This window comes from Nicotiana tabacum, chromosome 23, assembly GCF_000715075.1.
Source record: "Nicotiana tabacum cultivar K326 chromosome 23, ASM71507v2, whole genome shotgun sequence".
Lineage (NCBI taxonomy): Eukaryota > Viridiplantae > Streptophyta > Magnoliopsida > Solanales > Solanaceae > Nicotiana > Nicotiana tabacum.
In genome coordinates this window covers 224,994-239,119 of record NC_134102.1, presented here as the reverse complement: position 1 = coordinate 239,119, position 14,126 = coordinate 224,994, and the positions used below count along the sequence as shown (strand labels likewise).

The following is a 14,126-nucleotide window of genomic DNA, read 5'->3' as shown; positions in this document are numbered from 1 at the left end:
GAGTTATGCCAGAGGTGTTTGAAGTCTATGTGAGCGATTAAGCTACTAGAGCTGCGCCAAAGAGCACGTTGATGTGCTAACATGTGAAGGGAAAGCTTCAGATGGACATGAAGGTCGCGAGGGTCATGGTGTAGTTGACTAGTGTGGGTCAACTACAAAGTGAGACACCAGATGGTGCAAGTGCAGAGGCACTTTCCAAGTGAACACCGAATGGAGGTGAAGTGCAGAGGCACGCTTGGAAGATACTTGGGGGAGAAGTGCATGGGGCACGACTCCTTTTGAGAAAGGACTTCGAGGAAGTCCAACCCACATGACAAATGTAGCTAAAATGGGCATACCTGAGGGGGCAGACTCCGGGATGTCTTAGGCCATGATGTGTCATCGGGGACGATGGCATTATGAGTGTGGGAGGATGTCACAACTCGTACTTTAGGGTTGTGATTTAGGCAATGAACTAGTGAGAAAAGGCTCTTCTAATTGTCTGACGTAAATCTATCTACTCGGGCAACTTGGGCTTTTTAATGTTACGCATATATGAGGGGGGTATAGGTGATGAAAGCTCCGACTTGCCTCCCCCATACGTGTTGCCACCAAGCCGTATCGAACGAGCTACCTTGAGGGTGACCTCAAGGGTCTGCCTAGATGACTCAAAGGAGTGTCAAAGGTATCCATACGAGTTTGGGAACTCTATGGACAGCACAATGCCTTCGGGCTAGCATTGGGCATCAAAGTGGTGTTAGAGGCTCGATGTGTGGAAACACGCGGGATCTATGCTCAGTCTTGAGCTAAGTACAAGGCATGTCCTAAGCCAATCCCCCAGGGTGCGCATGGATTGTGATCCTAAGACGGAAAGCGCCACGACATGTCTAGGGCCAAGGTCCTAGACATCTTACGGGCGGCACAAGTTGGGGCGAGCCTACGGGTGAGTCCCACCAACAGCCACAGGATCATGCTTGGGAAACTTGGGAAAGGACAAAGGCTGGCCTGCAGCGAAGGAAATTGCAGGCGTCGCACGGGCGAGCAGGTGCCGCTATCCAATGTAAGGAAATGGGCCTGTTATACCTCGGCCTCACTCGGTCATAAATCTCTCCAGTCTCTCAGACTCTCAATCATGATACTCAGCCCAAATAACAATAATATGATGTATAAATAATAAACAATAGACACTGAGATAAAATAAACAAGTAAACTGTGCGGGCTGCCGAAGTGTTGGAAGGAGACCTCTCTGCCGATTGGATACTTGATGCACCTATCTTAGGGGCATCATGTGTCGACTTGTGAGCATGCCTTAGGTTCAACCATGCAAGCAAGGGTCTATTGGCCTAAAGGTGCAGTTGTGGGGCGACACTGCACTATTCGAGATGGAAACGTGTCGCGAGGTCAATGTATGGGCATGGCACGAAAGACGCATATGACAATGGCCAAGGGCTAAAGGTTGCCTTACTCGGGCTAGGCACGAGCTAGTTGCGGATGCACTAGGCGAGTGTCAAGCTTGATGAGTACAAAACAATAATTTAGCAGATAATTCAACATGTACAAGACCTCTTTGGTCTTTACAACACCAACACATAGCCTAAACATGCTTCATTGTCAATTTGTTATAGCACAGAAAGGGCACATAGCCAACGACAAGCTTATTCAACTTTCCAGTTCCACAAAATGGACCAAGTCCCAATTCCCACGGTGCACGCTCACACGCATGTCACCTAGCATGTGCGTCACCTCCAAAATACTCACATAATACCATAATCTCGGGTTTCATACCCTCAGGACCAAATTTAAAATTGTTACTTACCTCAAATTTTGAAATTCTTATTCAGCTAATCCTTTGCCTAGTAAATTGGCCTCAAAACGCCTCGAATCTAGCCACAAATAATTCGATTCTGTCAATAATATTTATTGGAATTAATTCCATAAGAAAATGCAAATTTACCATAAAAATCTGAAATTTAACTCAAAATTTGTCCATGGGGCCCACATCTCGGAATCTGATGAAACTCACAAAATCCGACAACACATTCAATTACGAGTCCACCCATACCAATTTTATCAATTTCCGATAAGAACTCGACCTCCAAATCTAAAATTTTTTTATTGAATTTTTTTGCAGAAATCTTGATTTATTCCATTTAAATCCGAAATAAATGATGAATATAACCATGAATTTATGAAATATAATCACTTTTGGATATAAGTCACTTACCCAAGTTGAAGTCGTAAAAAATTCCTTTGGAATCGCCCAAATGCGAGACTCAAAACTAAAAAATGGCTAACTCCCGTTTTAAGTATTCTGCCCAGGCACGTCGCATGTGTGAAATGCGACTTTGCTTGATTTTCGGGCAAATATAAACTGCCACCAGCCTTCATTCAGTCGATCATAAATTTCTGTACAAATATCCAAATGATGAATGGTTTAACTTTCTGAAAAACTAGAATCAAAGAACTACAACTTTCATGTTTTGATAATTTTCGGATTCCTCGTAGATTTCGAGATATAAGCTTCCAAAGTCGGCTTCACACATCAGAATTTATGGCAAAATTGCTTTGTCAGCCTTCATTCAATCGACCATAACATTCTGTACAAATTTCCAAATGATGAATGGTGTAGCTTTCTGGAAACTGGAATCAAAGGTCTACAACTTCATGTTTTGAAAAGTTTCAGATTCTTATAGATTTCGAGATATAAGCTTCCAAAGTCAGCTCTACGATTGCATCAGTTGCTGTCCAAAAACATCTTCTGCAGTTCAAAAATTCCAGCAGCTCCTTTTGTCCGAAATCCATTCCGTTAACCTTTCGAAATCCACCTGAGGCCCTAGGGACCTTAACCAAACATACCAACATGTCCCAAAACATAATACGAACTTAGTTGAGCCTTTAAACCATGCCAATATATGCCGAAATTACGAATTGTGCATCGAATCAAATTATGAGTTTTCAAATCTTCCAACTTCTATATTTTGCGCCGAAACGTATCAAATCAATTCTGATTGACCTGAAATTTTTCACACAAGTCATAAATGACATAACAGGTCTAAGAATATTTTCATAACTGAATTCCGACTCCGATAGCAAAAAGTCAACTCCCCGGTCAAACTTCTCAAAAATTTGACTTTCTCCATTTCAAGCCTAATTCCTCTACCGACCTCCAAATAATTTTTCAGACACGCTCCTAAGTCCAAAATCACCATATGGAGCTATTAGAATCATCAAAACTATATTCAGGGGTCGTTTATATATAAGTCAACATCCGGTCAACTATTTCAACTTAAGCTTCCAACATGAAATTCATTCTTCCAAACTATCTCCGAAATACCTTAAAACCAAATCTGACAATTCACACAAGTCATAATATCTCGTAGATGTTATTTAAGACTTCAAATAGTTGAAAGGAGCGTAAATGCGCAAAATAACAGGTCGGGTCGTTACAAATATATAGAAAAAGAAGACAAACAACTTTCCCTAAGTAGTTCATGAAATATTATCAATTGCAATTCGAAACCCAAAAACAAAGGAAAAAAGAAAAAACAAACCTTCTAAATAGTATTTAGAGTTTATTTCATCAACAAAAGAGTGAATAGCTTTGTCGTTTTACTCTTATTAGTCCTATAAACCTAACATTTTTGCAACCGAAAGGAATACTTCTAAAATTAAAAGGGGCTGAAAGTTCTCTAAGGATTTAAAAATTAAAATATACAAACTAATAGTTTAATAATCGCGGGCCGAGAATAACATTTGCGTACCTGTTAACGCAGCGGAAGAATTGTTGAACTCACCACCGAAAGAATTGCTCCAAATCAACCTTTGAATCACTAGGAAACAAAGTGTATTCCTACAAACTAAATGCCTCTTTATCTGTGTGTGTATTTTTATTTGGAGAAGAAAGAAGAAGAGAAGTTCCTTGAAGAAAGAGAAGAAGTACGTTACTTCTTGGGCACATTGAGAGAACAATATTTTTCAGATTTTTCCCACACCTCTGTATGTTAATTACCCCACTACTAATAATGGTTGTATTAGTTTAAACTGCCAGGGTAACTTCCATGTAACCTTCCAATCTTATCCTATTTCTAAACGGATCGGGTCAGTCCACATGGGCGACCCGTAACTTATAACCCAATACCCTACATCTCTCACTTCGCACATGGTGGACTAGATCTAAGCTAGTACTATGGCAATAACACACGTAATTCATACTAGCAAATAGTTTGTGCGACCTGCGAGCATTAAGAGCTATAATATTCTTAGACCCTTTAAGGTTTCTTAACATCTCAATGTAAAAAACCCAATCACACGCGGAAAGGATTTACTACTAACATGAGGATCTTATTACTCGCTATACCCCAGACATTACCCGCTACTCAAGTAGCTACTTATCCGATCCTTCATCCTCGAAAGAGGTGAACTCGAGTTCATATTTAACTTTGTATTCATAATTACATTTGATACCCTCAGGTAAGTGTCATGGTCGACCTATGAATACAAGTTAAATTACTAAATTTTTAGCTGTCTTCCCTTTCTACTCGAATCTCTCCATTCCAAATCAATTGCTTTCCTAGACATGCACTGGATTGCCGAATCACTCATGGCTATTAGTGGCATGCTAAAGTAACAACACTGATTGGCACTTCAAGAGACAGCAAAGGGTCAAAGGGTATGTCAATAAAAGTTACTCTAACTTCTTTGGGATCTCACACAATGAATAAGTAGGGATTCATTCTTCCATTATCCCATGGTCGATAGCACACGTGGTATGAAACACATGTTACAATGTTCTTACCTTATATTGGCGTGTGTGTCTTATTCTTTTAATCATTCAACACCGTACAGATCTTGGCCTAGACACCTCCAAATGTCTAACCCGAGTTTCTCACTTCAATAATCCTCAAACCATCTTCTTAGAGAAACTTGCATCTAGCTTACAAAATAAGTCATAATCGAATAGTGAAATTCGTAAGTCTGATTAGTTGTCAAGACCGAACTCTACAAGTAAATATAACCTCGCATTATACAAGGTTCTATAAGGTCTCATCTCTTCACGATTCTTAACGCAATAGGCGATTGCTCGTGTGAGAGAGCCAATCTCGCGACTTGTTCGACACACTTTATCAACAAAACATTCATCACATGCATACGGAATATAAGTATAAATTCAAGAGACAAATTTTGATGAGCATATTATAATACTAAAGTCATTTTACAATACATAAATATGTTCATATCCTTCGCAAACCTAGAGCCATAACATGTTTCTCAAACAGGTCTCTAGATATCGCCTTTGTAAAAGGATCAGCTATCATGCTTCGCATAGGAATGTATTGTAAATTTATCTCTCCATTTGCTACCATGTCTCTCACAAATTTATACTTGATGTCAATGTGTTTGGTCTTGCTGTGATACTTAGGATCTTTTGTATATGCAATAGCCGCTTGACTATCACAATATAGAGTCATGGGATCCTGAGAGTTCTTTGTAATATCCAAATGCTCAAAGAATCTCTTCAACCAAACAACTTCTTGTACTGCAGACGCACAAGCCACAAACTCAGTTTCCATCGTTGAAAGGTTTGTACAGGTTTGTTTATTACCTTTCCATGATATAGCACCACCATTAAACAAGAAGGCATAGCCGGATGTTGATTTTCTATCATTCCGGTCACCAGTCCAATCATCATCTGTATATCCTCTTAAGTATAAATCATTTCTACTATAACATAGTGAATAATCTGCAGTTCCCTTTAGGTATCTGAAATTTCTCTTCACAGCTTTTCAATGATCTTTTCGAGAATTGGATTGATACCTGCTAACCAGACCTATGACATAACAAATGTCTGGGCGAGTACACATCATAGCGTAAATCAAGCTCCCGACAACACTTGAATATGGAACTCGAGACATGTCTTCCTTTTAATTTTCAGTCTTGGGACACATTTCAAGACTTAAAGTTTCACCTCTCGCTATAGGAGTATCCATGGATTTGCAACTATTCATGCGAAAATGCTCCAAAATTTTATTTATATAAGTTTCTTAAGATAGACTCAATAACTTTTTGAAACAGTCTCTTTGGATATTAACTCCAAGGATATAGTATGCCTCGCCCATATCTTTCATGTCAAATGACTTTGAAAGCCATGACTTGATAGTTTTCAAATACTCCAAATTGTTTCCGGGCAATAAAATATCGTCCACATAAAAAAAAAGAATTACAAACATCCCATTGGACTTCTTCACATAAATGCATTAGTCTTCATTGATCATGGTGAAATCATATGAGATCACCTCCTTGTGAAATCTCAAATACCATTGCCTTGAAGATTACTTGAGGCCATAAATAGATCTTTTCAATTTACAGACCTTCTTTTCTTAGCCTTTAACGATGAAGCCTACAAGTTGTTCCATGTAGATTTCTTCGTTTAGTTCTCCATTGAGAAAAGCTATCTTCACGTCCATTTGATGTAATTCCAAATTCAAACGTGCAACAATAACCAAAAGTAAGCGAATTGAGGTAAACTTCACAACTGGTGGAAATGTTTCCTCATAATGTATTCCGGCTTCTTGATTAAAGCTTTTTGCCACCAATCGTGCCTTATATCTTTCTATTGACCCATCCGTTTTGCGTTTAACTTTGAGAACCCATTTGTTCCCAATGGCTCTACGCCCAGGCGGATCATGGACTATAATTCTTCTTTCATTGCTTTCATCCACTCATCTTTTCGAGGGCCAATAAAGCCTCAATCATAGACTTTGGCTCATCCATTTTTGTGAGAGATACCAAGAAAACATAATTTCCAATTTCATAAGTACGTTTGGGTATATTTTTCCCGGCACTCTTTCATAGTTGAAATTCAGGTTCGTCAGAAGGATTTTGGGATTGAGAGTTCCCACTCTCACTCGGATCAAGAATAATATTTTGATCAATTTGATTACTAACTGTGTCAGAAGACACTTGCTGACTATCTGAGTTCAACATTTTTCAAAAATGTGACATCTCATGATTCAATCTTAGTGACACTTCTATCCTCTAATTCACCAATGAACACATACTCTTTGGAGTGTTCTAAATATCTTATAAAGATACATTTCTTACCTTTTGGACCTAATTTACCAAACTTTCTAAAAGGATCTTTTACATATGCAGCACAACCCCAATGTCGTAAATCCTTTAAGTTTGGTTTATGACAGTCCATAGCTCATAAGGAGTGGAAGAAACTGATTTAGAAGGCACTTTGTTCAATATGTAGGATGCAGTCAATAACGCATCTCCCCAAAAGGAGATAGGTAAATTTGCCTGCGCCATCATGGACCTTATCATGTCCAGTAGTGTCATATTCCTCATTTCTACTACACCATTTTGTTGAGGTGTGTACTGAATAGTTAATTGTCTGGTGATTCCCTTTTCAATCCACAATTCTTCAAATTCTTTTGATAGATATTCACGCCCTCTATCAGTTCTTAAGGTCTTAATCCTTTTGTCTAATTGATTCTCAACTTCATTCAAATCCTTTTTAAAGCATTCAAGTGCTTCAGATTTATGAAAAATCAAATAGACATAACCAAAGCGTGTGAAATCATCAATGAACGTAATGAAATATAAAGCACCAGACCTAGCCCTCACATTCATTGGACCACAAATATAAAAATGAATTAATTGCAATGGAAAATTAGCTCTCTTAGCCTTTCCAAATGGTTTACTTGTAATATTTCTGGCAAGACAATTTTCACAAGTTGGCATTTCAATTTTAGAGAAAGAACTCAAATGTTCTCATTTAGCCAATCTATTTATTTGATCCTGCCCTATGTGACATAATCTTGCATGTCATGTAATAACATTAACATCATTATTACTAGAATAACATGCCATAACACAACGGTCAACGTAATAGTTATACGTAGAAGGATTACAATCTAACACAATAAAACCATCATAATGATGTCCAAAACCATAAAAAAACATTGTCTTGAGTAATTTTAAGACCATTGCGACTAAAGTTCAAATTGAAATCTAAATCTAGAAGAACAGACAAAAAGACTAAGTTTCGTCGAATCTCTTAAACATATATGACGTCATACAACATCAAAGATCGGCCACCACGCATGTCCATTCTACAAGTGCCTATCCCTTTAACTTCAAGCTTTGCATTATTTCTCACATATACATGCTTTGATCCAGGTGGAACTCGACGAAACTCTTCTCTATCGCGGCTCATATGGTCGGTGGCCCCTGAGTCTACAATCCACACAGGATAAGATTCCATTAGTAAAACAGTGCTAGAAACATATATATCACTAAACAATACATTTTGAAATACTACCTTTTTCGGCTCAGTGCACTCACGAGCAAAATGCCTGGGACTTGGCAATTGTAGCACTTCATCTTGCTCTTGACTTTCTTCTTATAGAACATTTTTTCTTTCTTGGAATTTGGCTTATTTCTTTTCTTAGAGGATCCTTCTCCGGTCTCCTTACCCTTTCCGTCATTTTTTTAGTTTCTCTTGCGCTTGAAGCTTGATATTTTTGTACCACTTGATTCTGCCACAAAGGCATCATGTACAGCTTTAGCAGCACCATGTCGCTCGTCTTCAAGCTCCACATGACGAGAAATATCAGCAAAAGTTTTGATTGCATCATTGTGGGTCAAATTAACCTTCAGATGTTCCCAATTATTGGGAAGAGACCGAATCACTACATGAACCTGCTGCTCATCAGAGAGAGCATGGATATCACTTTTGAGTTGAGTAATCGTATTTGACATCACTCTTAGATGTTGCTTGACACTGTGATCATGACGTTTTTTTTACGTGTCAAACTTGATTGTCAGCTGTCGAAGGCGAGTCATAGTTGTACCCCCATATGCCTCTCTTAAGTATGCCCGCATGGCTTGAGCAGTAGGATATTGCTCACATTCGCGGATGAGATCATCATCAACTGAACTTACAATAATTCCACGTGCAGTGGATTCTTTCTTTTTCCAAATATTGTAAGTTTTCAAATCCCTCCTGTGTTGGACAATGTTACCCTCATCTGGGTGACTCATAGCATGGTTAATACTTTCAAGAGCATCTTGCTCTTCGAGTACATACCACATTTTACGACTCCATATGTCGTAATTTTCACCATTCAGTTTGTCACCCTTGTTCAAGTCAGCAATGATACTTTTCGATGCCATGTCTGTTATTAAAGACAATATTACACGTTTAACTCATCAATATATATACTACATTCAATTTATGCATGTGACTACACAATCAAGCAACTTAATTATAATATTAATTTTAAATTTAGTATAGAATCGAAAGGTCACTACGTTTTCATTCATCATCTATATCTAAATATTTTAATTAATATTAAATCCACTTCTTAGTGTGTACTTTATTTCAAGCCTCAACCCATTAAAAAAATATAATAAACAATGTATGTAACTGGTGAGACAAATAACTTAATTTAAATTTCATTAAGATAAAACACATAATAACAATTTACATGTTTGCTAAGACATACATGTACCAATCGAATCCTAACTCTTGTACATACACGCTAAAAGGTGCACTAGGCAAAATATCATGATAAATCTCAGTTAAAATTTCACCCTAAGGCTCTCGAAGAGAGTCTGCTAAAATAGCTAATGCTTCCCAATCAGTAATTTCTATGTAATTAGCCAGTTCAACTCTTTTTAACTTAAAAATATACATGTTCAGGAATGGAAGTATCATGGCCCATTTTAAATTCCTTAAACTCCCTAAATTTCTTTTCTCCTTCCCTTCATTCAACCCTTCGATCCCTTAACTCATTTTGTCTCGCCCTTGGGACATTCCTGATGACTTTAGGCTCCGAGTTATAATCATTATAAAAATAAGTCATGCGACGACGTACCCTTCTACGTTGTCCCCTTCCTTGACTTCGAGAACTCCCACTTGGAGTAATTCGAACTTGTCCCTGTTCAGCCACATCTGAAATAGGACCAAGGAAACAATAAGAATGGCTACAACCATCAAATATGACAACATATGCCACAATAACTCGTAAAAGTATATCAATGTAAGGGATTAATGCTAAACTAATTTTCTATATTAAGTAGATAAAAATTCACTTTTTTAGTTTCAACAAGTGAAAGCATATTATGAGAACAAAATGCTTATGAACCAGAAATACATGTTACGTGTGACTTAGGTGCTATTAAGATTGTCTAATCCAAATATCAAATTGTAGAGCATTAGTAGCCGATGAGTAATTAAAACAACTACTAATTGACTCGGTTTGACAAAATATCTCAATCTTGAATCTCTCATTTAGCACAGTAAAATTTGCATTCCAACATTAGCAAATTACAATATTAAAAGCAGTTTCAATGCAAAATACTTTTAAAATTATTATAACTTTTAACAAAGAGATTCGGCATACATACACCTCGTCTGCTAAAATAACCTCCAATCCTGAGATATTATGCTAATTTCTAAGGGAGTTCATAGCAAAAGTTGGAAATTAAGACCCTAATAGCCATAATCACTTCATAAGCAAATATCAGGAAAAAAAAAACTAGTAAGAAGTGGAAATTAAGGCAATGAAGCAAATTAGTAGAGCAACCAATTTTCAATTAAGTTTTATCAGAAACAAATATTCTCTTTAGAATAAAATTACTGCAACATACTGCAATTCATTTTCTGAAAAAAATTGCTTTGGAACAAACAATGATTGGAGGCGAAATTTTTCAACAAAGTTTTCTATTATTCCATGTTTAAAGAATCAAGAAACAACGCTGGCTCTGATGCCAATGATAGTTTAATAATCGCGGGGCGAGAATAACATTAACGTACCTGTCAACGCAACAGAATAATTGTTGAACTCACCACCTAAAGAATTGCCCCAAATCAACCTTTGAATCACTAGGAAACAAAGTGTATTCCCACAAACTAAATGCCTCTTTATCTGTGTGTGTATTTTTATTTGGAGAAGAAAGAACACGAGAAGTTCCTTCAAGAAGGAGAAGAAGTACGTTACTTCTTGGGCAGATTGAGAGAATAATATTTTTTAGATTTTTCCCACCCCACTACTAATAGTGGTTGTATTGGTTTAAACTGCCAGGGTAACATCCCTGTAACCTTCCAATCTTATCCTCTTTCAAAACGGATCGGGTCAGTCCACATGGGCGACCCATAACTTATAACCCAATATCCTACACAAACCTTCTTTATTAGTTTTTTTTTAAAACAAATATATAGTTTAAATAAGAAAGCATTTAATATGAAAATTTTTGCTGATTTTGAAATCGTGAACATTAAGAAAATTAAATGACTATTCACTAATATTAGTAAAATAGTTAAATAACTATTTAGTTTAGTGTAAATTTTATTTTTGTAGTAGCTCTATCCAAAGACCGTAGAATAATAACTTCTTTTATAAATGTGCTTGCCTATATAATTCGGGAAAAAAATTATGTAAGGTAAAATTGTATAATTGAAATAGACAACCAAAAAAAATTTAAGGACTCCTAACTCAAAAAGAATAAAAAAGAAATCTAAACTAAAAGGAATAGCAAGTGCTCGAAATAAGAGATTATCTTAACCGTAAAAGGAGTTGTAATAAGTTAAACTTATAAAGGAACTCCTAAAAACCAAAAAGAATTGCAACTTTTACGCTTGCCTCATGTGTAGTTTAAACTTTAAATGAGAAAAGAATTTTAGTCTTAGGTGATTTAAAATTATATTCTCAAATTATATAAATATTTAAGGTTATAAAAATCGATCAATGTTTCGAGTATATTTTAGTCGTTCAATATTTGACATAAATTATTTGTACTTTTATAATAATATAGATAGATAGATAAATATAGATATAGATAGATATAGGTATAGATATATTGATAATTAAAGATATAGATAGTCTGATTTTTCTAATTTGTGATTAATGAACAACTTTTTTTAAGCCTTCCATAAAAAAGAACTCCAATTGAATATTGGCGGAAGAGTCCCCGGGCGGGAAAATCAGCAAATCTGAGACTTCTTCTCGGGAAGAGTTCACACTTCACCCTAAGGAATCAGGATGGAGAGAATCCACGTGTCTGTGAGAGCGAGGCCTCTGTCGCCGGAAGATGCAAAGTGCAGCCCCTGGCGAATCTCCGGCGACTCTATCTTCATTCCCAACCAGCCCGCCAAGTTTGATTTTGGTTCGCTCTCTCACTTCTCTCTCTAGGTTTTCCCCCTTTTCTCATCATCTACTCATTTTGTTTCTTCACTTTTTTCTTTGGATATGCAGATAGAATCTTCGGGGAGGAATGCACAACGCTTGAAATCTACAAAGCTCGAACTAAAAATATTGTTTCTGCTGCAATTCAAGGATTTAATGGTATTTTACGCCTCCCTTTTACTTAATTTTTGGCATTTGTTGTAATTGTCGTCTTATTTATTTTTCACTTCTGCCGGTCGCCGGGCACAAGTTTGGAATGCAGTTTTCCTTTCCTTTTATTTTTGAACTAAAAACACTGTACCTGTTACTATTTGAGCTCCTAAGACACTTTAATAGAGAGATGTTGCGCGTTTAAAATTTAAGAATGAACTCAGTGCAGTTGGGAAGACCAGAAGGTTAGCAACAAAAAGTTAAACATTAAAGAGCTCTGTTAGGAAAATGTCTTGTATTTTTCCTATTCAATTTGATAAGTTGTTTGGTGGCAATTTGTTTTTAAGTTACAGTACGTTGGTTGTCAAAATGTCAGTCCGGTGCACAAAACATCCCGCATTCACGCAGTATCTGGGAAAGGACCACACTCCTAGGGGTGTAATGTCGACATCCTACCCTAATGCACCCTAATGCAAGCATTAGTGGCTGTTTCCACGGCTCGAACCGGTCACATGGAGACAACTTTATTATTGCTCCAAGGCTCCCCTTCTGTAGGTTGGTTGTCAACTTGATTACAAATTAGAGTAAGTTGACTTGCAACTTGATTACTAACCTGGAGTAAGTTAGCTTGCCACTTGATTTTGACCTAGAGTGAGTTGGCTTGCAGCTTGGTTACAACTAGAAGCCAGTTGTCTTGCAACTTGATATGAATCGAAGTCCATGAAAACAAGATTCCAATTGATTGGGTACGATGTTGAAAAATGTTAAATTGACTTTATATTATAAGCTACATGGAAAACAAATATTAAAGTAGTGGCTGAAAAGTTGATTTAACAGAGAGAATATCCCATTGAGTTCTAAATTTGAATAGTGTAGTAATTTTGAATTATTGAAAGCTTGAAATTTGTATATAAGAGGAATAGCGTCAAATATTTTGGGACGTCCCAAAATGAAAATAGTGTCGTATAAATTGGAAAAGAGGAAGTATATAACTAATAACACTCACATACTATGTGAAGAAGATATATTACGATTGAAATTCTTTAAGATCATTATCCTTGTGTTTGAAATGATTTCTAGGTTGCAAATGATTCTAGCAAAAAGTTGTGAGGATAGAGTAAGTGAGAGGAGTTCTGGTTTTGCAAGATTAGCAAAATACATAAGACATATCTGCGCTTGCCATTAGGAGCAGGTCACAAATCAGTTGACATCTGACATGGAGTTATTGGCAAAGCAGAGAGGAAAGCATCAAACTGGAATAGACAATTTTTGTCTTTGATTTAGAAGGATGGTGATGATCGGAAAGTTGAAAGAGTGGGACAATTGTTGACGAAGCTTAGGAGTTAAGCAAGGGACCAAGCTCCATTATCTGGTACAACAACAACTATGCCGTAGTTCTAAACAAGTTGGGGTTGGCTGTACGAAACCTCATTGACCATGTTTATAATTAATTCATCTAAACCAATCTTATACAAAATAAAAATAAAAGTGTTAGACATTCTATCTAAAAAAAATCTAATAGGGCAAGAAGACTCCTACAAAATGCAGGACTTAAAATAAATATACTAACATGATTAAAGCATATTTCTATATTTATTGGTGTCATACATATACAATTATACATATTTTTCTTCCATTTTTGCTCTATCTTTTGCAAGTATGCATGGATTCCAAGAGATTTTAGGTCTTTCGAGACAACTCCTTCAATGTGATTTTAGGTCTACCTTGTCCTCCATTAACACCTTTATTCAGCATGGTTTATATTGCATTGATTCCATAAAAACCAAAATCACTTGATCGGTA

General features: G+C 36.7%; 1 protein-coding gene across 1 annotated transcript in view; it reads left to right on the top strand.

Moving 5' to 3' along the window:
- The first annotated feature begins 11,923 nt into the window (after window positions 1-11,923).
- Window positions 11,924-14,126, top strand: part of LOC107766218 (kinesin-like protein KIN-7O) — a 44,993-nt gene continuing 42,790 nt past the window's right edge. The window contains exons 1-2 of the mRNA XM_075246277.1: window positions 11,924-12,153; window positions 12,243-12,332. Of these exons, the coding sequence (XP_075102378.1) occupies window positions 12,030-12,153; window positions 12,243-12,332 (214 nt within the window). The 5' untranslated portion in view covers window positions 11,924-12,029. The remainder of the gene's footprint in view (window positions 12,154-12,242; window positions 12,333-14,126) is intronic.